The following is a 25,848-nucleotide window of genomic DNA, read 5'->3' as shown; positions in this document are numbered from 1 at the left end:
GACCGGGGACTCATAGACAGCCACAGTATTTACAAACTCCAGTGGGGACAGGACATTTTAAGCAGCTTGTTTGCATTTTGTCTCTCTGATGCCTCTTTTGAGGTCAAGGAAAGCTCAGAGTCGAGGTATCGGCCCACACCTGCCCTCCCAGCTGGTGACAGCTGCACAAAGCTGGCAGATCCAGCAGGCAGGGGGGACTGGCTATCATGACAGCTTGCTGCCAAGGCCGGTTATGGCAGGTTGTCCCCAACCGGCACCAATACACCCAAGATGAGACAGGATTATTCTGCTTTTGAGTAGGAACGATGTGAAGTGTTTGTGGCTGGAAACTCTCTAAAAGAAACCAGGGCTTGACTAAGGCATGATTTGTTTCTGCTCTGTTGTTCAAAGTTAGTTTGTACAGAAACCAGGTGATATTAGCCCAATTCTGAATTTGGTTACAAATATTTCTCATGTCCCAACTCCTGATGGAAGCGGGTGCCACCTACCATACGGGGTGCCTGGATGATAACACGTCGGAGAGGCCTTGTCTAGTCATTAAAGCACAGCCCGAGAGGTGGGCAACTGTGGTCTTTTGGCATGTTTCTGCTGGGGAGATCACGTTCCTGCTTCAGCTTTCTCCCCTGTAAAATGGGCATAATGATATCCAGAGTGTTTGTCAGACCCAGATAATCCGTGTTTGAGCAGCATCTGGAGGTCCCAGGGTGATGGACCTTGGCAGCACCAAGTGCTATCAGTGGCCCCCGTTCCCTCACATCGAATTGGTGTGCGGAGGCTTGCTTGATTTGCTGAGTTGTGTTTCGTGTCCATTGTTCTATAACGTCTCTTATCTGCAATTAGCTCATTTGCCGCAGGTATCCGGGGTGGCGTTTTCACGCTCATATTCGCCCGGCTGAACATTCGACTCCGCAACTGCCTCTTCAAGTCACTGGTCTCGCAGGAAATGAGTTTCTTTGATGAGAACCGCACAGGTGGGTTTCTCCCAGGGGCATTTCTCAGACCCCACTACTTCAGTTTGGTGTCTCAAGCTTTGAGGATCCAGGTTTAAGAAGCCACCGACCTGAAATGCTGAAGCAGTGACTTCCGAGTATCCACTGATATGCTTGTCAGGGCCTTGGGCTAAGGATGCATGGCTAAATTGCATCTTGCCATCTGTCAAAAATGGGAGTACTGGTAGCACAATCAAGTGCTCTGTGCATCTGTACAAGGGTGCAACCTGTGCCTTGTGGGTGTAACAGTTCACCTCCTGGTCCTCAGCAAGGATAGACAACAGCACGGACAGCTCTGGAGCCAGAGGAGCTGCCCTGTGGGCTGGTAGCAGAAGAGAGCTGTTGCTCTCTGGACTAGCCCTAGGCAAGATAGAAAGCCGTGCTCCTAGCCAGTGTGTCACCCAAACTTCCCTTTCGCTACCCTGCCTGTGCACCTCAGTGGTTTCCATACAGCCCTCAGTGGGTTCACACTTGCAGTCACTATTGACCTGAACTGGATTACAAGGGCAGGACAGGGCTGTCTCCCCTGATTTTTCCACCTCCCTCCAGCTCCTGTTGATCAGGTGTCTCCAGTCCCCGCTCAGCGGCACTGCTACCTTCAAATCCATCATGTTTTAGCTCTGCTGCCTCCGTGGATTGCACCTCTGAAAAGCAAACCCTACCCCGTTTCTGTTTTTTCCATCTTCCAATGGGCCTTTTCTATAGAGGACCACTGTCGACACTCAGAATAGCCTCAAGGCTGTTGCTGTATTTAAGGTGGGTGGGGATCCTAATACCCTTGTTGCAGGGTGTGACGGGGTAACCGCAGACAAAGAGTTTGCTTGTAGTAGGTGAGGAGATCCTGTCTCAACTGGCCTGGCCAGCCGGCTGAGGTTTCTGGCCATAACATGCAGCGTGACCAAGACGCCCGTGACTTGGGCTCTCTGTCCCTCTGTAGTCATGTCTGCAAAAGGGACAGCCAAAGTTCACGGGGAAACCACAACAGGATGCAGAAGCCTCCAAAACCCGGTCGCCCTTCCAAATCGCAGGGTGTTTCACCCCGGGGGACCACTGCAGGAGTTGTCTGTCATGTGTGTTTTTCATCGGGCTTTGCCCGCTTGGGTTCTCGGATGACAGAGGCAGGAGCCCAGGCCAGTTCAGTGCCTGCACAGAGAAACAGCTGAGCAGCCAGGGCTTAAATAGATGCACTGAACTGATTGCACTCTCGTGTGTTCTGGCTCTTGGGCGCCAAGGATGTGGACCCAGAGCAATGTAAACTCTGGTTTTTCTATTAAAAATATCTGGATGAATTTAGCACCAGGCGACAGCCCTGGGGCTGTAGGTGCCCTCAACATCCAATAACTGCAGTCCTGTGCACCCCTAACAACCGGCGTGTCTCCACACTGCCTCTAGAGATGTGAGGCTGGTTCAGCCTTCCTAGCCCAGCTGATTCTTAGCCTCTGCCAAAATTACCAGCAAAGCTGCCCGGGATGGTTGTAGCTTGTGTGTTGAGGATGCTTTGTTCAGGCTTTGGGTAAGACCTGCCAGCCCAGTTTTACATCATCCCTGGAACTGTTAGCTGGCAGTAAGAGCCTCCGGCCTCTGCTAACAGAGGTTGCATTTGAACCCTGGGAGTCTAGGTCAGAGGTCCTCCGCCCAGGTCTGTGCACATGGCCCTGATGAACTTTCGGGTGGGCTCGTGCCTCAAGGAGTCACATGTGGGTCACCTAACAGGAGGGTGGGCGGTAGTCTGGGGACGGCGACGGCTCTGTGCTGTCTCTCCATCCCCACCCTGTCTCTTGCAGGGGACATCATCTCCCGGCTGACGTCGGACACCACTATTGTGAGTGACCTGGTGTCCCAGAACATCAACATCTTCCTGCGCAACGTGGTGAAGGCGACGGGAGTGATTGCCTTCATGTTCAGCCTGTCTTGGCAGCTCTCCCTGGTCACGTTCATGGGCTTCCCCATCATCATGCTGGTGTCTGACCTCTATGGCAAATACTACAAGGTAGGCAGAGGGCTCATCTCTCTTGCTTATGCCCACTCCCTCTTAACCCCCCATGCGGCGACCGGTAGCCAAGTGCCTTATGACATCTTTTCTGGCCTGATTTGAAGATGTGCAGTGAGCAAAGAGAGGTGGGATGAGGCCAGGCTTGACCCTGCAGGGGTCAAAGAAATTCATTTGCGTCCATGGCGTTCAGCAAGAAGGCAAGCAAGGATGCAGCAGGGTGGGGAGTATAACTTGACTGTCTGGTGCTGCTGACAGGGAGAGGACTGCGCTGCGGCTAGCTATCACCATCGACTCTGCAGTGAACGTTAGCCCCTCGTACATGAGTCTGAATCTGCCCGGGCCTTGCCTGTCGCTTCCCCGAAGGAGTCACTTCTCCCAACCAGAGCCTGCTGCTTGTCCTGGCCGCACCTGTCCACCCCAGACTCTTGTCCAGACTTTGGCTGTTTCCTGCCTGTAGTGGGGGAGGTGCTGGGCGTGTGTGCAGTGTGTCCCATCTCATCAGGTTAAGCAAGCAGGAGGTTGCTGGGCATTCAAAGGCCCTCTGCCTTCAGGCTTCCCTCTCCCTCTTAGCCGGGCTAATGGAGTTGTGCAGTCTCCAGCAGTGGGGATATAAAAGGGGTGTGTTGCCTAAAGGGAAGAGCCCTGTACATGTGTCTGGGTGTGCGCCATGTCCAGTGCTGCGTGCCCGGACTTTCCTCTGTTCCTCTCCCTTCTGAGTCCCACCGTGGGTAGATCTGGTGGACTCCCTGTAGCCTAGGACTTTAGCAAGACTGGGTGAGACGACAGCAAATCTGCGGCGGGGAGGCGTCCCCCCCTGGGCCCCAGGGGTGGATGGGCTGATGTAACTGAGCCCTTCCTACGGTCCGTGCTGATTCAGCTGCTGCGCTGCACGCACTGCCAGGACCCGTAATACCGGTCAGGGTGTGCGCGCTCAGGAGCTGCCCAGCCCCGGACGGCGCTCCCCTCCTCCAGAAGCTAAGCACCGCGTCCTCCATGGGGTGGAGTGCTCGACTCGCTCAGCGCATGCTTCCTCTTCTGCGAAAGGCAGGTTGCGTCCTTCACACTCCTCTGGCTCCGTGCTTCTAACCACAGGTGCCGTGAGGCAACTCAGGCCCCTCTAGGCATGTGCACATTGGCATGCTGGAAGAGCAGAGTCATCACAGCCACCGTGGCCCTTCCCCCTGAGCTCGGTCTTGCTAGGAGAGCGAATGCGCAGGGGGCTGTACATCACTCACTGCCTCATGTGTGTACATGAGCAGCGTTGGGGCATGCACCTGGGGAACCTCCTCCTAGCTGCTGTCACGGGGCCTTGCTAACTGTCCCCATGTGCTTAGAGACCCCACACATTCTGGGGGGTCAGTTCTGTACTCCGCCACCGATTTCCTTTGCAGCCTTGGGCACATCATTTAGTCTGGGCAGGGCCGGATTAACGCATAGGCAAACTAGGCACATGCCAAGGGCTCTAAGTGAAGAAGGGGCCCAGCTGTGTTTATTTTACATATAATTATTGCGTGCAAAAAGTAGTATAAAAATTTCAGCTTCAGTTGGGGGCCCATGGGTTTGTTTGCCTAGGGCCCATTAAAGGGTTAATCCAGCCCTGAGTGAGATTTTTGCCTGCAAAACAGGGAGGATAAAGCATCCATTCTCCTACCAGGACGACGCTTGTTTGTTCAGACTTACCAGCCCCTCGGAGCTGGACGTGTCCGTTCCTCTGCGTGTCTGTGTGTACAACAGGTCTCTGGTTTCCATTTCAGCCTCTTGGCACTCTGCAAGCAACAGTAATGGTGACGCTTGGCCCAAAGCCACCGATGGAGCCTGTCCAGACCCTGGGTGGTACTCCACCTCTCGGTCCTGTCCTCACAGGCCTCTGCAGGGTTATGGTCCATGGTGGCCTGCCAGCCTGGGGACAGAGGGACAGTGAACAGACCCTGGTCTCCAAACCCCTGCTTCTCAGGCGGGCAGCATGTTGTTTGGAGGAGGAAAATAACTCTGCTCTTCTGCTTCCCCTCCCCTCTTTGCCCTCTGCAGAAGCTCTCCAAGGAAGTTCAGAGTGCTCTGGCAAAGGCCAACAACACAGCAGAAGAAACCATTTCGGCCATGAAGACTGTCCGTAGCTTTGCGAACGAGGAGGTGGAAGCCCATGTCTACTGGGAGAAGCTGCAGCAGGTCTACAAGCTGAACAAGAAGGAAGCCGTGGCCTATACTTACTACGTGTGGTCCAGCGGGGTAGGTGTCCCCTGCGGCGTCCCGTTCCTGTCCCTTTGCCTTCAGTAACTTGTGTGGTGACAGGGGCCGGGCGCCACCGTTTCTGCTCCGTGGGCTGGGCTTTGTTGCGGGCCACGTGTACAAAGGGTTTGCTCCTTGTAAGACAAGACTCAGCTCTGGACATCTTCTAACAAGGCTGGGCGGCTTCTGACAACTGCCAGGCCTGACTTCTCCCTCTCTGAAGAGCTGCTCTGCCCTCCGTTAAGGATTATTACTAGCCTTGTCAAATAGGCAGTTTCTGCGCTCTTTAACCGACAGCCGCTCACGGTCGCTCGGCGCACTCTGCGTGCAGATCGCTGCCTTACCTGCTCGGGCCAGCAACTTTTTGGTAACCTGAGCTGTGAAAGGGTTCCTGATGGGATCTGATATTCTGCTCAGGCACCGACGTCGATGTTTTCAGCCTAGACCGTATTTTTGAAGAGCTCTTTTTTCCTCTAGCCAAGACTAGATGTCAGGGCATCTCCACTCTCCACTGAGAACCAAAGCTACCTAAGAGGTTCACACAAGCCTCGCCTCAGGCCCTTAGCTTCTCAGAAAGGCTTGTGATTCAGAGGAGGCTTTTGACTTCCTTCCAGCATCCTGCCAGGTTGGTGTGGGGGGGGGCAGCTTCTGGCCTGGCAGTAAAGCTAGACCATTTTTGGGATCATTCGAAGCGAAGCTTGCAGCATGTGTTGCAGTGGGGGGGTGGGGGGTGTTAAAAATAGAAAGAACTGTTCCTGCGGGTCGGAGCAAATTGAAACCAACCAATTTAGTTCTGTCTTAATAGCACCTTTCCCAAGGTAAATATAGAACCTGGAGGTCAGATCTTGGGAGATGAATAACAAGGGGATTTGTTTGCAAATAACTTGCTTGCAGAATGGGTATTTTTAGTTGGCTGCTCTCCGTGGCTGACTCGGCAGCGGTTGAAGAGGGGCAGAGCAGCTCCAGGTTTCTACATTTCATGTTTTGCCCTCGGCTGTGACTCAAGTGACTCTGGATGGGTCCAGGTATAACCCCCTTGGGTTATACTTCTCTTTCCAAAGTATGGCGGGGGGGGGGGACCTTGAATAACAGGCACTAGGGAAATGTGAACTGGGTTTATTTTCCATGTTTCCTGTGACAGTCAAATCCAGCATCCCTTGAAGGCTTCACACGAGAGCTGAATTGAGCTCTAAGGACTTACCAGGACAGGGAGGCTTTTTCACATGAACTTCTGGTTTTTTGGGTTGCAAGGCCCTAAGTCCACCCCGTATCGATTGTTGTAATGACGCAGCAATGGCTTGTGTATCAGACCATCTGCTTTGTATGTGCAGAGTGTCCATTTTAGGATGTGTTAGTCTAGGGGAAAAAAGGTTGGTGTGGACATGCCTGGATTTTGCATGAATGACTCCAGCTCTGGCAGTCTCCCTGCTGCTATCCCACACTGCATTGCTTTGTGCAGTCTTGCCTCTGTGCTCCCCGCTGTTCAGGAGCTGAACCGCCCTGATTGAACGTAGGCGCGGAGCTACGAGTGTCCCACGTGCAGCTATGTGGTGTCTGCGTCTCCTGTCCTGCTAAGCAGGGTGGGGTCATGCCCCATGCATCCACGCCCAAGGCAGGGGTTATGGATTACCCAGAGCCATACAACCCCAGGTTGGGCCCCCAGTGCTAGCCCTTGAGCTGGAGGACACCACCGAACCCCAGTGTCTGTGAACAGCACTGAAGGATGCCAAGAGACTACAAGCAGCAACCCAGCGGGGCAGGGAGGTCGGCACCGTGGTTGTTCTGGGTATCCGCAGGCCACGGCTAATTTGAGCAGAAGTGAGCTGGGAGCTGTTCTGAGTCTGCTGGCTTTTGTCTCCCCAGTCTCTCCCACGTGCTCAAAATAGCGTCCGCCTCCCAGGGGAATGGAAGCTGTGCTGCATTTATGTCTCTGAAATATCGAGTCCTGCAGGCATGTGAGGCGAACCAGCACTTCCCCATCTCTCTGTCCCAAGCTGGGCAACTTTCTTTGCCCGCTTGCAGGAAAGCAGCACTGAGCAGTTTAAAAATCACATGCATGCTCAGGGAGACACATTTCCTGATATGACGGAGGCATAGAGCAAAGAGAAGGATTTGCCATGAGTGACACCCTGAGCTTTCGGCTACCTTAGCCTGCTGCGAGGGGTATTTCCCGAAGTGGGATGTTCCAAAATGCCGGGGAAATCGAAGGCACTCCTGGCTGTTTTTAGCCCGGGGGTTTCGGAGAATTTGTGTGTACTGCGCAACCAGCCCTGTATCAATGCGCGCGGCAACGTAGGGCAGCGAGAGCGCGCTATTACGGCATGGGTCTTGCAAGGCCAGATAGCTTTTGTGGTGCCTTTTGTATGGCTTCTGCCACAGCACTAGAGGGAACGTTTTGGTGCATAGCATGGCTGTATGTCTGTGCAGCCGTCCGCCCCTTGGGGACCTGTATCAGGGGAAAAGCATCCAAGTGATCGCTTGCCCATCTGCTGCCGTCCCACCTGTTCGGCCCACTCACCTGCAGGTTCCCATGGGGATGGGTGAGGTAATTCTGCACAAAGCGGGATATGGAAAACCTCCTTTGCAAGCTCACCGTTAGCTTGACAGAGACCACGGAGATAGAATCGACACTGAAGAAAAAGCAGCGTTTTATCACCGTGGCCACTAAGGCTGGAGTAGCGCCATTTCTCAGCCCTTCCGATGCCCGCAGCTGAGCTGTCACTTCTCTGCTGCTCCGCCAGGCAGCCGTGCGAGCTGCCTCTCAGCACCCGATGTGTCCCTGGCCAGAGAAGGGCGGAGAGGAGAAATGCTGGGGAATTTCACGGCTGGATCCCAGAAGAGGGAAAAGGAGTCAGAGGAGTGGAGGGCAAGTCTCAATGTGCAGAGAGAGGAGAACAGAGGATTGATCAGGGCCAGGAGACAACCCGCTGAGCAGAAATAGCTCCTGGGTTGGCCGGGTCCGGTTCCTGATGGCCTTCCCCCCCCGGTCCACTCCCTGGTACACTGAGAAGAGCAAACGCTGGGAAACCACCGTCACTTCCGCAGCTACAAAAGCTGCTCTGTTCCCTTGCTAATACACGCCCTGGCACAAGGTGACAGGCAGGAGTCCTTTGTGACCAGCACAGCACAACCGCGTGCATGCAGCACATGTGCCGTGTACTCCCCCTGCTTCCAGAGGGCAATAGCTGTGTTTCTGCACGCCCAGGGAAGCGCGTCTGTCTCGCTCTGTCCCTGCAGCTTCGACAGGAGCTCAGCGGACTCCAGGAAAGGGGCCTTTGCTATCTTTCAGTCCGCTACCCGCACCGAGCCTCCCGGCGTGGCATCGCCGTCCTTTCCCACCTGTCGGGGCTACCGTCAGGAGCCGAGCTGAGTGAAGCAGCCCTGAGCCCTTTCACGTGCTGCTCGAAAGGGAAGTCGATCAAAGCCAGCCAGAAGCGGTGCTCACTTCGGGTTGGTTCACGCACAACAGTTTTGTCCTTGGAAACGCGCTCGGGTGCAGATGTCTACATGGGCCCAGATGTCTACATGGGCCCCGGCATGGGAGCACGTGGCAGCCCTGCCCTGGAGGTGGGAAGCTTTGTCCGCCCTTCCCAAGGCCGGCGCCGAACTTTGGAGATACTTGAAGGGTTTCAGGGGTGAAGCGTACAGCTGCAGGGCACCTCTCGCCGGGACCAGGAGCGTGCGCCTGTACTGCTGTGTTACAGGCTTGTTAAACGCCAAATGCTCTCATTTTTCACATCTCCCATAAACTTAAACTGCTGCTGACACTGCCTGGGCTGCCCAGTGGTGTTCATGTGGTTTTTTTGCCTTAACCACAGGAAGGCAAATTTCTGTGGGAAGAGGAGCCTTGTTGCTTCCTCTGTTATGAGGCCAATCGCCCACCAAGGCCGTTGGGAGAATGGGTGGCTCAGGACAGGTTTAGCGTAAAGAGGGCTATTTTAGCGTAAAGAGGGCTATTTTGGTAAAATGTCACCGAAGGCAAGGTACTACGTGGAGCCTTTCATCAGGGAAATGTGTTACAAGGTAAGTCACGGCGAGGGCAATTTTCTTTGGCACTGGGTGCATAGGAGTCTTCTCTGCTGCTGCCGGAAGTTGGAAGAGCTGAGCGGCCACAACTGCCTGGGAGGGCAACGGGACCAGCAAACCGCCACTTGCCGTGCTTTTCTTTACGGCCCAGAGAAGCCTGGAGGCTGTAGCAGATTACGGGGCCAGGCCCCGTTGTGCTGGCACTGGACGCGGGTGTTACGTTCTCCATAGACTGGACTGGGAGAGGGAAGACGACGCATCACAAAACAGTCGGCTGGAAATGGAAACCCAGTTGCTCTGTGTCGTCACTGCCAGCTTTCTTGCCCAGCAAAGCGCCTGGACTAGGATGAGGGAATGAACCCATCTCTCCCGGGTCCTGGCTCTGTCACTTAGCTGCAAGATCCCCTTTCCTCCCAGTGCTCTTTGGGATTGGAGACTATTAACTGTGCACGGAAATCGTCCAGTACTTCTGAACACCAGGGAGGCTTGCCTAGGATCCACACCGTATGCGCTAAGCTCATTGCCAAAGCTCAGGCTGTTTGAGGTTGTTCATCTCATCTGAAATTTCCACGCACCTCCAGCTGTTCTGCAGTTGTCTGTGCTTCCCAATGGCCGGAGAAGACGCCAGCTAACTGCTGCACTTCTTAGCTCCTCATGCTTCCAGGCCAGCTCAGTGGGGAGAGGTCTCCCAGTCCCAGACTCCCCATGTTTCAGGGAATGGGCAGGGCATTTACCTTCAACTCCTCAGACCTGAAATTTCCCCACCGTCTTGGGCCTTGGATTGCATAGAGCTGTTTCCAGTTGCAGAGGCCAACAAACCGTTGTAGGGACATACCGAGAGTTTGGTGCCATCTAATGCAAACGTTGGGACCAGTTTGGCCTCCGTCCTGAAGTTGGGCCTAATCCAGATACATGTGGCTTCCTCAGCCCTGCCCTCTTTGAGATCCCTCTTTAAATGTCGATGAACCTGCACTGCTGTGTGCACTGGCTGTCCCTTGTTCATCCTTTCAAAGTAATTGAGGGGATTTAGACACATCGTCCATCAGTTTGAATGAAAGGTGCATGTCTGCCTGCATTCAAACTATTTTATCCCTCTACTGTCTGTGCTCCTTGCCTTGGACTTGCAATCACTTTGGACAACCTCAAGGCATAGAGCCCGGGTACCCTGAATGTGTGTGTTTGGGGGTGCAGTGGCAGAGTTTTGGACACGGATGCACCAGAGAAGCAGCTGGTTGATTTTTTTGTGTGTCTGTGCTTGATTGCAGCTGACACTCCTCGTGGTGCAGGTCAGCATCCTCTACTACGGCGGCCACCTGGTGATCTCTGGGCAAATGACCAGTGGAAACCTGATCTCCTTTATTATTTATGAGTTTGTCCTGGGAGACTGCATGGAGGTGAGTACAGTTTCCCCATGTCCCAGATTCTCTCATGCCCTGGGGTAGACAGCTGGAGAGGGGAAGAAGAAGGGTAGCTTCTGCCAAGGTCTTAAATGGGGTAGTATTTTACTGTTTCCCACGTATTTTAAAATAGACACAGCACACAGCTGTGTGCTTTATCTCCATGATACTCTCAGCCTATGGGAGGTGTGTGTAGGCTTTGTGGTGAGAGCAGGTGTGTCAAGGGTAATGATATCACCACACTCCTATCCTGGGGAGGAGGCACCATGAAAAAAGTGACCGTGGGCCCATTTATCCCATTAAAAAGCTGCTTTTAATGGGATGTCACGGGATGTGTGTGAATGCTGCTCCTCTGAACAGCGTAAGTGTATCTGGCTCTGGAGAGCCCTGGGAGCCAGGTCCTGGGTTGGTGTCAATCTGGCCCAGGGATTTCCATGGAGAGACACTGTTGTACAACAGCAGAGAGCCTGGCTCTGAGCTTTGTTCCCCGTAGCTTTCTAGATCACATTTTTCAGGATCAAAATGACCTTTGCTGACCTTTGCTGCTGTGCTAACGGCTAGCATTTGGGATGTGCTGTTAGAACCATGTCTTCACCTCCAGCTTCCCCGCCCGGGCCTCCCATGCCCAACGACGGGCGGAGGAGACAGCCACGCTCAGCAAATAGCACTGGCCAAGAAGAACCACGTCGTTTAAAGCCGCTCATCTTGCAATGAGACATCGGTGGTCAGAAGTGGAGTGGGGCGCTCTGTAGGCCTGTAGCTTGAAGGGCTGAATCTTGGATGCCTTGCAGGCCAGTTTTCCTGTGTGATGAATAGAAGGGTTTGGAGACTGCCTGTTAAATTTCAGGGTCCATTAAAAACGTAATTGTATTCTTTTTTTTTTCCTTGGTAATTGGCTTCAAGCTGCTAAATTGGCAGAGAGCGAGGGAGGCAGGATTCTGGGTGGGGTGGCCGGTGGTTTGCAGGGTCTGCACACGTCGGCCTGTCTCTTGGGATCCTCCAAGTTCCACTACGCAGGACAGAGATGATCGTGCCCAGGTTTCGCCCCGGCTGAGTGCAGTCACCAGGGTGCTCCAGCCGCCCCTGCCTTTGTGCAGAAATCAACCTGAATTAAAACCCACGCTTTTGGCACAGGCCATCTGTTCCCGGGGCTGCAGCAGCTCGCGCAGATGCAAGCTGTTGTTTCTTAGCCAAGCTTTTCCGAGAGCCTTGTCTGAGAGCTTGGGCATGGGGTGGAAGCTGAAAGAAAAGAGTCAAAGAAAATGTTAGGAGGTGTCTTTCTGTCATCTGCCCCTGCATGGTCGTGTTGGGTGGGTGGCCGGGCTCGGCGCTGATAGAACATGTTCGAGTCCGCTAGGCATCGAACCGCTGCAGAGTATGGTTGTTCTGGGGAGCGGCTTGTCTTTGTCAGAGAGAAGACAGGCGGGTTTTAATTCACATGTGGAAGCTTTCGGGGACGCCTCTCCCTTATTTTCTGCCCGTGATGCACACGCACACATGCAAGCTTACCATGGGTCCTTTCATGGTGACCACTCACATGTGTACCTAGTGTTAGACTGAGCCCTGAGCCATCACGGGGTCTGGGAACTTGCTGTCTAGCGCTCTGTACGCTGGGATCCAAGACAGAGCTCTGTTTTAACGATTGTTATTTTTCCCTCTGTATTAATGAATCCTACAGAAAGGTCTAACCTTGGACCTCTTTTGTCTTCCCTTGTAGTCTGTTGGCTCTGTCTACAGTGGACTGATGCAGGGAGTTGGAGCTGCTGAGAAAGTGTTTGAGTTTATTGATCGCAAGCCGACGATGCTGAATGATGGGACATTGGCCCCAGACCACGTGGATGGTAAAGTGGAGTTCAGAAACGTGACTTTTTCCTACTGCACCCGCCCTGCCACACAAGTCCTGCAGGTGAGAGTTACGGGACGCCCTGCGTTCAGTGCTGTGTTGCTAAAGACACAGCTCTGGAGCGAGCTTGAATCCCCTGCTTGAATACACCAAGTGCAATGTTTTTTCAGCAAGCCAGTTATGGACAAATAGGAAACGGTGGTGCAATCTCCCCATGGAAGTGCTGAAAGCCCCGATGTTGAAGTAATTTAAAATTGGGCTTGGCAAAGCCTTGAAAAATAGATTGTGAGAAACAAGCCTACAGGATGGTGTCTGTATAAATGGGACGTCACAGGACCAATAAGGAAGATGTTAGTCAAACTCTCAGTCACTGTTGCAACATGAAACAATAAAGTGTGGCTCAGGGTCTTATGCCAGCCTAATACTGGCTGGCTCCTATAAAAACCACCACTAGTTTTTCTTTCTTTTTTTTTTTTTGGAGCCATTTATTAAAGACACCAAAGAAGAGAAGCAGTTAAAATGTTAAGTGAGGGTTCATTTTAACAATTTCCCTTCTTCCCTTTTCCTTATTTTGGTATTAAGACTTTTTTTAATAAGCAAAACTCTAGTCTTTCAGACGGTGTTAACGATCATATTGACCATCCACTCCAGGAAAGGCTCGATGGTGAGAACAGATGGTGGGGAGCAACTGTTGCTGCTGCTGTCATTGTTTGAGTGTGCTTCTGTTTCCTTAAAGAGAAAATTAGGGAAACGCATGCAAAAGGAGAAGAGAAGGGCCGAAGTAGAAAGCACGGCTTCTCTCTTTGGTGCTTCTGGTGCCTGCAGGCTGGCTGTTGGAGAAATGCAGGTTGGGCCCACGGTCTCCTTGGCCATCCTGCACTGGGGGGGCCTGTATCAGCATCGGGCTGTTTTAAGGCATTGCCTAGAGCTGCCTTCCTTATCTCAAGCTTGCCTTGGGGTTGTAAAAGGTGGAGTCGTTTTCGCCAGCTAAGCCAGGCTTTTACTGGAGTGTAAGAGCAAGGGAGAGAGGTAGGAAAGAGGAAAATTAATGTGGGGAAGGAAGAGGACACATGAAGGAGGAGTAAGAGCAGGAGTCCAAGTCTGACAAGCAAGACTGCAGGGACTTGGGAGCTGTGGGAAGCTGGTAGGGATACCGTTGTTTCTCTCTCGAAGGCTGGCCTGGTCAAGATGTTTCCCAGCGTCAGGACGAGGAAGGTCCAGCAGTGTCCCGGTGGATGTGGGAGCAGCCAGGAGGAGGGATGTTCACTCCATTCAGTCCACCCATCCCTGTGCCATAAATGATGCCCAGGAAGGGCAGCAGCTGGACCCCTGAATATTCACTCAGTGGAAACACAGCTAGGTGATTTCAACTGGGAACATTTCCTCCAACTTCTAGGCTCTGTTATGTTGTGGTCATGCCAAACTGTAACTGCCAAGAGCCACAAAGCCGCTTCAGTCACTCTGCCTGTAACCTGAACAGCCCAGTTTGTCCCAGACTGTTCGCTTCACCTTGTTCTTGATTTTCATCCAAAGAAATGATGTAGCTGCCTGAGTTGGTCTCTTCTAATCTGGACAATGTAGCGTCAGGTCCTCTGCGCAACAGGGCTCAGCAGAGGGCTGAGCAGAAGTTTACTCTGGTATCGGTGTCTATAATTTTGCCTCTTTGAAAAAGTCCTGATGTGAGATCAGATGCTAGAATGCCTCTCATCGCTGCTTAATATTGAGACAGAAGTCCACATCTCTTGGGTCCCTCAAGAGGCCGGTCAGACCAAGAGTCTGCCTCTGATCTCAGATGATCTCTGATAGATTAACGTCTTTGGTATCATTTATCTTTCTGTTACAGAACGTGTCCTTCACCCTCTCTCCTGGCAAGGTGACCGCGTTGGTGGGTCCGTCGGGCAGCGGGAAGAGCTCTTGTGTCAACATACTGGAGAATTTCTACCCTCTTCAAGACGGGCAAGTCCTGCTGGACGAGCGGCCTATTAACATGTATGATCACAAGTACCTGCACTCAGTGGTACGAGTTACTAGTGATCAGCGTATTACAGCTCTAATCTACAGTGAAGCATAGCATTGTAGACTCTTCAGGACACACAGTGTGGACAAATGTGGGCCAAGATTTGGCCTCTTCCAAAATGTGCCCCCAAAGCCTGAAGTTGAAATCCCACTCCTGCACCCCATTCAAAAAGTGTAAAGATTCCCACGGTGGGGAAAACAGTCACAAAAATCAACCTTTTTTTTCCCTATTCCTTTTTTCCGATATATAGCCCTTCTCCTGTTGGGTTTATAACTCAGGGTGCACCACAGTGAGCTTGTCTATGAGAACCCAGTCTTAGAACGGACTTGAAAGCAAACATAGAAGTGACCAGCCAATATTTAGTGTCCGTGATGAGATATTTTAAAAAGGCAAACCAACCACACGTGTTGCTAAAAGCATGTTAAGATTTTTTTTAAAATCCTTTCTGTTTATGTTACTAACACAAGTAAGGAAGATAATTATTTTTACAGGTGAGCTTTAATCCATGCTCTCTATACATATCTATCCCTCTAAGCAATCGCTGGGAAGATTTTCTTTGTTTTTAAATGCAAAGCAGCTTTGAAATGCAGCGCATCTTCTGCCATTTGAAGTGGGCGCTTTACAGGTGGGAGGCAAAGGCTGTTGCTAAGCAAGTAAGAAATGACAGCAGTCGTGTCCATTGCTTTCTAATTCTGGAATCCAGGCATGTCTTGGAGAGCTGCAGCATGTCTGCAGTGTGGCTGTTTCAGGTCTGAGTCTTTGCCACCCTGCTAAGCCATTGTGCTCTGCTGGCATGGAGCACTTAATTCTGACCTCACGCTTTAATTGGTTTTGTATGTCAGCTGATTGTGTGGTTGCTAGGCTGTTGCTTCAGCCAGTACTTTCCAAAAGTGGAGAGGACCACAAGGCACAGCCGAATGTTCCCAGTCTGAGTTTAGAGCCTGAACAACTCACGTCCTTTCTCAATTAGGCTGAGCAGGGTGTGTGACCCCATCCCAGCCAGTCGCAGGCGGCAAGGGCCAGCAGCAAAACAGTTAACACGGTTCATTTGCAGAGTCCAGCCCTATTGTTCACTTGGGCAGGCTAAGAAAGTGCAATTAGAGGCCTGGCTGAAAGCCCTGGGTCAGGCACTCTGTGGCTACATTGATGGTGGAACTCAGCCATCTGCGCTCACCCAGCCAACTGGAACAAATGATGATCACCAGAAAGAAGACTGTAGTCATTAAACTGTGCCTCTTCTGGCTTGGTTCTGACTAGCTGATTCTCCCCTTCCTTTCTGCAGATCTCTCTGGTGAGCCAAGAGCCAGTGTTGTTTGCTCGGTCCATTGCTGACAATATTTCGTATGGTCTAACTTCGGTCTCTTTCGAGTCAGTGGTTCAATCCGCCCAGAAGGCCAACGCCCATGCGTTTATCTCAGAGTTGCAAGACGGCTATCACACAGGTAGAAAACTGTTTCACTGGCTTTTGTGCCAGATGCTTTAACTATTTAAAGCATTTCATGCCTGCGGGAGCTTACAATTAGTAATTGTGAATGGAGTCTTTGAGCTCAGGTTAATGCACTGATTCTCAACTAGGGTGCTGTGGAACCGGGGTGCTTCCAAGGGTGCCACAGGGTGCCATGTAGCACTGTTAGTTGAGAAATATGCTTCACAAGATAAACCCAGGGGTCAGATCCAGATGTGCAGGCTTGTGCTGTTTGTGGCCCTGCCAACCTCTTTGCAGGGCCACAAACTGCATGCATGGTATGTTAAAACATACCCCATGCTGCAAATTTGTACCACAGGGGCAAAATTTGCTACCTGGAAATCCTGGCAGCAAAAAAAATGACACAGAAAAAAGCAGAGCTAGATAAAACAGAGTGGATTGAGGGGGTTTGCACTCGGTGGCCAGCTGATCTTTGATCTAAACGTGTGTCCAGCAATGCAACACTGCCGCATCTTTAATGTGCTCCAAAGTGAAAGGAAGCCACCCCATCTTCATGCTGCATCTTCATGATTCTTCTCTCATTTTATCCCATTGATTCAACAGAAGCTGGTGAAAAAGGAACTCAGCTATCTGGTGGCCAGAAGCAGAGAGTGGCAATTGCAAGGGCTTTGATCAGAAATCCCTTGATCCTAATACTGGATGAAGCCACAAGTGCACTAGATGCAGAGAGTGAATATGCGGTGAGTATAGCTGATTCAGTTTAATTCAAGCCAAAGAGACTGTACTCCAGGCTTGCTCTACGACTGGACCTGGGTTGTAATTTCTAGATTGTGGACCTGCATAGTCCGGGCATAACATGTAGCTTCTGTAACACCCGGCAACTGAGATAAAAACAAGTCTGAACCAGAGACTAATTGGCAAGGGGGAATCAAACAAAGTTGTAATTAAGCATCCTCCAAGTTAACATCCAAATGTTACTAATTCAGGGTAGAGACAAGTCTCTGTCTATTAACAAGGGGTTAAAGGAGTTAATCTTTGTGTAGTCTTGCTGTGCATTGTTTAGGACAGGAAATGAAGGATGCTGTGTCCAGTTGAAATTGCACAAAGGCAGATGATAATTACCAGGGCTGGAAAGTAGCCAGGACATCAGGCTATGCAGGTCTGCCCTTGCAGAGAGAGAGCAAGGAGGGTTTCTCAGTGTCCAAGAGCAGCGAGAGCCTGTCTTATGTCTGGCTGAGGTGTGACACCTCTATAGCCCAGTGCCCAATTAGACTGCCCAAGGATACTGGTTTGGTAAGAGGAAAGAGGGTGAATCCCACTGCGCCACTTCCAGATTAGCATACCAGGGCTTGATGAAGTCACAGCCTGAAGAAGCAACCTGACCTCAGATCCAATAACTGAATCAGCCGCAGAAGGAGAGACCTGAAGTCCAAAATATAATGCAGTTGGAATAATTCCTTGCCTGCCTGACTCATTAGTTCTCATGAGTCAGGCGGTGAGTCAGGAGTCCCCACTACAGCATGGGGGCAGAGCACGTGTTGATGATACAGTGCAGTGCTGTGGGGCTGGGATGCTGGGACCAGTGTTTAGGCTTATCATGTAGCACTGCCCCTGTTTATCAGGCACCATGATGAGATGCATGGACTGCACTGCGTCTTCCAAAGCAGGATGCCTCTCTGCAAATTAGAGATACTGGTTCTTGAACATCGATGTTGGCAGTGGTAGCAGAAGGGTGCTTAATACAACATACTCTATACTTACCCTAAAGCAACGTAACGAATAATATATATAATAACCCCACTGACATGCAGCCATCTCGAGAATCAGCTGTCACCCATCCAAACAGGGTGAGGGGAATATTTTGATGAGGAGAAAACCAATTATTAATGTATGTGTATATAAGGTGTCTTTGTAGTCCACATGAGAGCAGCTGGAATTTGGAAGTCATTAAGGGCCTAACAGCATGGAGGGTTGAAACTGCCTCTGTAGACTTCAAGCACAGTGCCTGAGGCACTCAAACTGAAATACAGGTCTGGGTGTACCAGGAACGTATTTGGGGCTTTATGCCAGTGAAGTCAGCTGCTTTATTTATGACGACAACTGGGAGATGCTTTCCGAACAGAGAGGTGCGTATACTGGAAACCATACCTGCTGGCCAGCTGGCTCCCTTAATGCAGACATCAGTCTATTGTGATGCTGCTTTCACATATTATTGTGCTGCCTTTGTCTGCGCTCAGCCAGCTGCTAGCCTTGCCTTGCCAAACCCTGTATTTGTTGGTGCAAGGCAATGCTGAGTCACTTCCCAAATCAGGGCCCAGCCCTAAGGAACATTCAGTTTGTGGGATCAGGTCCATAAGCTCAACACCACCAACCCTTACACCTGTGGTAGTGGCCGTGGCTTTCTGCACGGAGGATGTGTGAGCTGAAGTTTGCATAGCTTGTGACAATAACATCCATAGCCCTTTATCTTCTGTTCACTTGAAGGGGCTGTCCTGTTTGTAGGTCCTCTGTGCATCTAGAGAGGAAACCCACAGATACAGCTGTCTTAGTAAGGAACCACAAAGCCCCAGTGTTTCCTCCCAGACCGATGACAGTGCCTTTTGTGTGTTCCCTTCTTTTCATTCCAACAGATTCAGCAAGCAATATACGGTGATCTGCAGAGCCACACTGTGCTTGTCATAGCCCACAGGCTGAGCACTGTCGAGAAAGCACACAACATCATTGTTCTAGACAAGGGCCGGGTGGTGCAGCAGGGGACACATAAGGCGCTCATGGATGAAGGCGGCCTTTATTCCAAGCTGGTGCAGAGACAGATCTTGGGGCTCGAAACTGGCACGGGGGGCAGCTGTCAGCTGGTGACCAGCCTGGGCACTGTGAAGACCGAGTCAGCGAAGACGCCAGGAAGCTTGGAGGAGTTTAGGCTATAGCTGCCTTTCTCTACCTCAGGGCAGGGTAGTTGCAATACTTTTGCTCGCAAGCAAGAGCACCAAGGAGTCGTTGGAGACGCTTGCTGGAACGCCGACCTAGGAGTCCGTGCCGTAGAACGAGCCCTGTTTACTAATCACGCACACTAAAGTTTCCTGCGTACACACCTGTAGGCATACGCTTGCTGGCAAAAATAGGGGAACAGTAGGCCAGATTAATTCTGAGAAGCTGGGTCTGGAGCAAATCCCCACGTTTCTACCGAGTTTCTTTTCTTACAGTTGGCAGTTCCTCTCGATTTGAGATGCGTCTCCCATTGATATGCACCTGGAACTGCTGTTATTGCAATGGATATTATATGCCTGTGTGGATGGGTCAAACTGGGCCCCCTAAAGCATGTCAGGAGGCAGTTTCCTGACTCCAGAGCCAGGTGGTGAGTAGCACAGAAGGTCCTGACCTTGCAGTCACTCTAGGGCCAATTCAGCACCCACCAAAGTCAATACAAAGACTCTCCTTGGCCTCCATGGGTAACCAGCTCAGTCTCCAGGCACATAATATCCACTGGAATCAGGGAGGTCAGCGAGGAGCCCTGCAGGGTCAAGCTCTGAAACATGACTTCGTCAAGCTTTTATCATTTAGTGGCTGCCTTGCATGTCAAGAGCCAGGGGTCTGTGAGCAGATTCTGCTTTCAGATTCATTGCTGCTGTTCTGTGAGCATTTTATTTTTAAAGGATGAGAAGTTTGATCTTAACTCAGTCGATTTTTTGAAGTGCTGCATCTCTATGGGGAGCAGCATGATGGCTGTCTAGCTTCCATGTCTATTGGGTGCTAGTCAGTCCTATTTCAAAGTTTGTCTGTTGGCTCTTTCTTTTTAACTCAGTCCCAGCACTTGGTTTCTTAATCACCATTTCTTAAAAAGGGAACATCGAATCTGAATGATAGCACTTTATAGGTCCTGCCAAACCCTTGGTTTGGGGCTACTGTATCATTTTCACTGCATGGGAAGTTGTTTCTCTGATTTTTGGTGTTTTGTTTTTGTTTTTAGTGAGAGGAGGGGGAAAAAAAGGGAGACACATATCCTTATTCCATACATCACTGATGAATCTGCCTTAATGTCTTTACCATGTCGTAAAGACTGGTAAGAGCGTGCATGCAGCCAGCAAGGTGTGGTTTGAAAAATAGCATTGTGTTTCGCAAAGGGAAGGGTGAGTCAGGTCACACACGGGGAAGAAATGACCTCAAGCACTTTAGATCTCCTGGCATTACGTTCCAGTTTTTGAATGTTGCTCTATAACATTTGATCGGGTTTTTTTGCCGTGTTCTGGGTTTCCTGTTTGTTTGGTTTGTTGGTTTGGCAATGTTTTACGAACTGTTAGTGTCCTCCAGGGGGATACCTTACAAATAAAACACTACCTCTGCTGCTCAGCTTCCGAGCCAAAGTCTCAAGGGTCCTTTCGCCTCCAAATAAAATAAGCCAGGGGAGTTTCCAGGTGATGTCTTGAAGCAATATGCAAATACATGATGCACAATCTCCTTCTGGCTTAGTCAGTGGAAAGGATGAGACACAGTGTCTATGAGGATCATGTGTGTTGAAATCGTCAGCATCTGATAGTTGCCTTGGAGCTTGGGAGTAGGTGATGATAAGCCAGCTAATAGCTGGTTTTTATTCTGCATCTTACCTTGTTATTCTGCCTTTCCTTTGCAGGATGCTATCTCCAGGTCAGAAAGCAGGGTGTCCCATACTGGCTCTGTCTTAACCATGATACTTTTTAACGTGGTAAAACAACTGCACTTCTGGATAGAGGATCTTTTTTATTGTATGTGCCTGCTTTGCTTGGCAGTGCCTCCTCCCTTTAAAGAGTCAGCCATATCATTCTGGAGATAGTTTCACACTTCAAGGTGGATAGGTGGACAAGGTCCACTTGGGGGGAAAAAATCACGCTGTAGGTGTGCTGAGTGGATGAACCTGGTCCAGTAGCTGGAATGGGGAAGAGTAACTCTGGTTTTCTGTTGGTATAATTAAGAGCGGGTATTTGCCAGTAGTCTGTAAGAATGGAAGTATTCTCTCCTTGATTTTAAAGTGTGCAGAGCCTAGGCCATGAACCTAGCAAACACTGCCTGGGGCTACAGAGTGCTAGCTTATCTTGACTCAAGGAAGTAAAAAGGAAGAGCACATCACATGGCTTTTTTTTTTATCTCTGCCATTGCTGCAGTGAGGGTTAAAATGTGTGCGTCTTTCTAAAACCCTCTTTTCAGACACTCAGAATAACTAACTCCACTTTTATCACACATGCAGACAGAAAGCTTGAAGAAGCTGAAGGAAATATATACACCCAAAGATACTCAAGGAAATGTGGTGGGAGTGAGTTGGCTCTGTCCCATGGTCTGCGGTGTCCAGCCTTGACTGACCTTTGGGCAAAAGTACTTGGCTTATAGTGAGCTACAGAGAATGTCCTGCTTTGCTTCTCCCCTCAACCTGGGACACAGTGGCAAAGGCCTTGGTTTTCACTTCCTAAGTACCTGTGGCCACAATGTGGGAGAGCATCACAGACTGTTGCCTGTGAGTCATGGTGTTGGAGGCTGCTGCTTTGGGTCTTATTTGTATGGGGAAACTCTCAGCAAACCAGGTAGGGCTCGGACACAAAACACAACAGCTATTCTGACGTGCTCCTCCCTCTGTGGTGGATGCTTTTATTCTGTACTAAGAGAAATCTATACTGCAAAAACGAAAACCAGACTCTCTCACTGCTTAAAAACTGTGCTCTTGCCTGAAATTGTCCTTTTTGCTACTTTACCTTGCTTAGGGAAAGGAACTTGGGTTTGGTTAGCAGCACAAATTCCACCCAAAGCTCTTTGAACACGGTTGGTTAGCACCACATCATCTTGGTTTAACTCCAGTTAGCCAGCTCAGGTTGTCCAATGTAAAGTAAGAGTGCATACTCTTTGACAGTGTACCTGCAAAAGCTATTTTTTGGACCTTTTACAGTCCAGAAAGATGCTAAAGTCAAGCATAAAAAGGCACCCACGGAATAGGAGCCACCATACAAGGAGCTAGTGCACAGTAGTTATTCTGCTGTGGCATTCTAGGTTGCTTTTCTTTGGAGACGAGACATATGGATTCCTTTGCAAATCCTAGATGTAACCTTTCTTGGGTGTCTGCCCAGAAATGCAATAAAGCAACTAATTTAGTATTGGCCTAGTTTTTCACATTATGTGTTTAGAGGCTTTTGACTTATGCAAACCTGCAGAGGGAATTTTTCCTCTGCTTAAATGGTCTTTATTTTCCACCCAGCAGGTAGCATGGCTAGCTTAGTCTGATAACTTAGGTTACCCTCTAGACTTTCACTAGAGGGCACTTGCTGCAAAGCTGGAAGAAACTGGTTTGCTATAGGGGCCAAAAAATTGCAAAGGGTCTACTGAACTTTTATAGTGCATTGCTTTCATTGCTCCAGCTGTGTGCGCGTTGGGATACACCCAGATTTTCTGGATGTAAACACTGAAGAATCCCATCGGAAAGGTGTGCAAGGGGAGATTCCAGGGTCATAGCCCCCACCAGTGCTATGTGCTTCCATCTGTGCCTTCGTCCTGGCAGCGAATGTGGATGGCCTGCTGACGTCGCAGTGGGAACACAGCATGGTGAAAACTGCAGCTGTTTTTATTTCAATAACCACACGTTCCAATGCATCTGAACAGGCCAAAGTAAGAACATGTGTTTTGTTCAGCGGTTAGACGCTGAGCTGTCTGGACACACAGGTGTGGGAACACGTAGCAAATTCATATGCAAAGAATCTCTTTTTCTCTGTGGGATTTAGGTGAGCAAGGTCGATATAAAACGAGGTTCCTCTTGGGCTGCCCACCTTTTCCTGCCTGAAGAATAAGGTGCTGGATAAGCGCTCACTTGGCATATCTCTCTCTCAGTGGGCCGGATGTTCAAATGGTTTGGGGGCAACTGTTTGACAAAAGTGCAGGGTCTAAATAGAAGATCCTGGATCCTGCACTTTCTGAAGAGACAAAAGGCAATTCACAAGTCACAGATGCAACCCAAAAATGTACTTGGTGGTTAGCTGCTGGGCTTACAAGGGTTAATATGCTCCATAAATTAGGTGTGCAGGTTTAAGAGTCTAGGTAACCAACTGTTTTTTCCATTTTTTCAAGGCCAAACAAATTGTTAAGATGACTTTCAAAACACAGATGTGTATGCACTGGTTCTGCTGTTGAACTTGAGAGAGATCAGAGGACAGAGGGAGATCCAGGAGCAGGGTTATAACTAAATCCATTTTTAAGCATCTAATAAAATTGAACACTGAATTTAAAGGAGGATGCATGCCAGTCCTGGCTGGCACTTAACTTGGAGTCTGCATTTGGTGCTCTGGGATTGAATTCTAAACCCAGTCCTTTTCAGTCTGTTTCTTTGCTGCAAAAAAACCCTGAATTCCTCTTGCCAGGAAAAAAGCACTTTGGTATTTATTTGGGCTGGTTAATCAATACTGGAGGAAAAAATCCATTTCCATACTGCTGTGGGTTTGGACTGGTATAACCGGCAGATTGTATAATGCAGGAAAGGCATCTGGTGGTGAGTAATTTTAAATGCTCAGAAAATGTCACCTAAAAGGGATTCCAGTAAAGGTACAACATGCATCTTGTAGTATCTCATGGCTCAGCCTGAAGGGTTTTGGTGGTGGGTGGTGAGCTCTCTAGCTCCCAGCTGATTTGGGAGAGGGCATGCTGTCCCAACATCTTCTTGTTTCCTGAAGGCGGATGAAGGGAGTTGGATGTCACTGTTGAAGTGGAATACGTATCTGCCCAAAAGCAGCCAAACTCTGCATATCTCAGTTCACCTCTCTTGTAACCTCAGCAGCCTTTTGTGCCTGCGTAGGAAGCTGAACTACATACCGACTCCACCTAGCAGGGTAGGGCTGGGACATAACTAAAATGCTAAGCAGATAGCTGACACTGCCAGACCTCTGGGTCCTAAACAAGTCTCACTAGGAGAGGGAGACAGGTTGCCAATCAGTGTTTGGTAGTCACGTCGAAGAACCATTTAATATCCCCCTAGACATTTTTCACAGCTTCGTAAGAGTCTTCCTCAACAGATATTAATCATAATATAACACAGTGCCAGTCACCCAGAGCTCTCAAAGCAAAAGCATTTGTTCTCCTTTATAACGTCCCTCCACTGAGGCTGAGAAACAGCACTTCTGGAGGAACCTCAGGCTAAGAAACTTGCCCACCCCCTTTTCATGCCTCATCTGTGTAACATCTCCACGTGCATCATTTTTTGAGGCAGTATGTGGAAAAAGGGGTTTCACCCAGAACCTATTTTCCCAGAGCCTGGGTGTGCACATTCGTGGCATGTGATAGCGTGTCGGCATAGCAACTATCTACCAGTTTTGAATAACAAGGTCATACTATTGCAGTCACACAGAAGCCAGTGTCAGCTGTAAGCAGGTAGGTGACAAGTACCCAGTACTAGCATTTATGTATTCCTCATTGCATTCAAATATCAAGCTCATCACTGAGCACATGCACCTAACAGAAGTGGCACGGCATGTCCCCATAGATGTCGCAGTCCCTCCCGACTCTAGCATCTATGCACGTGTGCCTGAGCCCACCTGTCCAGCAGGGCCTGTAAATTCTGCTCAACTTCTCCATTTGCCTACATGTTGCCCGTTACCCACTTTTCTATATGATCAGCCTGAAATGGGCTTGCAGTGGAGGCGCATGACAGCAGCCCATACGTTGAATAACATATTTGTGAGTAATGATTACAATGAAGGGCGAGGTCGAATTGCTATGAACTGTGGCATAGCGGTAGACTAATAAAAGATTATATATCGATGTACGTAGGCATTTAGCTGTCCACAGGTATGTCCTAGGCCAAACACAACATCTGTGTAATTTCAGTCCATTTTGATGCAGCTATGCCAGCCATAATTTCCCCCCAATATTCCAACTGCACTGCTTGAATAATAATAGCAGAGCCCACACCAAAGGTTTTATGGCGACTTCTTGTCAGCTGCTTTTGGCTAAGTGATTTAAATATCCTATTTATCCAGCCATTTCTTTATGTAAGCAGTTCAGTAAACAGGATGCATAGACTGGAAAATATATTGATTTAGTAAATGATTTTCAGGCCTAATTGTATTTATCAGCTAGCAGTAATTGAAGAGTTACTGCACGAAATTGTTACCGGGCCAGATTAATTCCTGGTGGTGCTCTGTTGATGTTAATTGGTATATACCAGGAAAGAGTGCCCCATACCTCTACAACATATTAAAGTGTTGTTGATATGTTATTATTTAACCCAGTGGGTGGATATTACTTGGAAGATGCAAGTAAATCTTAAACCTAAAGCCACCGTAGCTACTACATTTTGCGGCAATGTATTTAAGTGTCTGGGCATTTGCTGTCTGATGTCTCTAAACAATTATATCACTTAATATGAAGTATAAGCTGGAAGAGAAAGCTTTTTGCAGCTGCTCGTAACGCTGTATTTTCCAGAGGGTGGGCCGCCAAACTGATCCGCGAGACCTAGAAGTAAAAATACTGGAGTTATTTTTAACCGAGCGCATATTCAATCCGGACTTGAGCAAAATAGCGCAGTCGCTCTTACGAGACCGGTTAGGGGCCTCAGTTTTTAAGGAAGCGCGGCTCAAATGATCGTATGGATTTTCCTTCCTAATCTCCAGCCGTGCACAGCCCTAAACGAAAGGGGAACGAGCACGGTGGGCCGCACGCCCGTCACTCCTCGCATCGGGCGTCGTGGCGAGCCGCCGTTCGGCTCTCCAGCAGGTTTAAGGCCCGGGTCCCCGGTTCCCCCACATCACGCCACATGGCCGCGTTTGGTCGGCGGGGACGATGAGCCGATGGCGGCCCCCCAAAAGAGGGGAGGCGACTCCGGATCCTGAACGGCTCTAGGAAGCCCCCAAGATCCCAAACCACTCGTGTCCCCTGGCCGGTTGCGAGGCGTCCCAGCGTGCCCCGCAGGCCCCGCGGCGCTGGGGGGGCG

The 25,848-nt window shown here is 50.0% G+C and overlaps 1 protein-coding gene across 2 annotated transcripts in view; it reads left to right on the top strand.

Moving 5' to 3' along the window:
- ABCB9 (ATP binding cassette subfamily B member 9) overlaps positions 1-23,240 on the top strand; it is a 31,524-nt gene extending 8,284 nt beyond the window's left edge. The window contains exons 4-12 of one of the 2 annotated variants that reach the window (XM_019538860.1): positions 841-971; positions 2,774-2,979; positions 5,011-5,208; positions 10,500-10,628; positions 12,349-12,537; positions 14,318-14,491; positions 15,774-15,933; positions 16,521-16,657; positions 18,548-23,240. In XM_019538860.1, coding sequence (XP_019394405.1) covers positions 841-971; positions 2,774-2,979; positions 5,011-5,208; positions 10,500-10,628; positions 12,349-12,537; positions 14,318-14,491; positions 15,774-15,933; positions 16,521-16,657; positions 18,548-18,844 — 1,621 coding nt within the window. In that variant the 3' untranslated portion in view covers positions 18,845-23,240. The remainder of the gene's footprint in view (positions 1-840; positions 972-2,773; positions 2,980-5,010; positions 5,209-10,499; positions 10,629-12,348; positions 12,538-14,317; positions 14,492-15,773; positions 15,934-16,520; positions 16,658-18,547) is intronic. The other variant, XM_019538861.1, reaches the window with a different exon arrangement.
- Positions 23,241-25,848: the final 2,608 nt, after the last annotated feature.

The sequence above is a fragment of the Crocodylus porosus genome, unplaced genomic scaffold (genome assembly GCF_001723895.1).
Source record: "Crocodylus porosus isolate Cpor-Errol unplaced genomic scaffold, CroPor_comp1, whole genome shotgun sequence".
NCBI classification, from domain to species: Eukaryota; Metazoa; Chordata; order Crocodylia; family Crocodylidae; genus Crocodylus; species Crocodylus porosus.
Note: the sequence above shows the minus strand (reverse complement) of the source record. Positions and strands in the feature narration are given on the sequence as shown.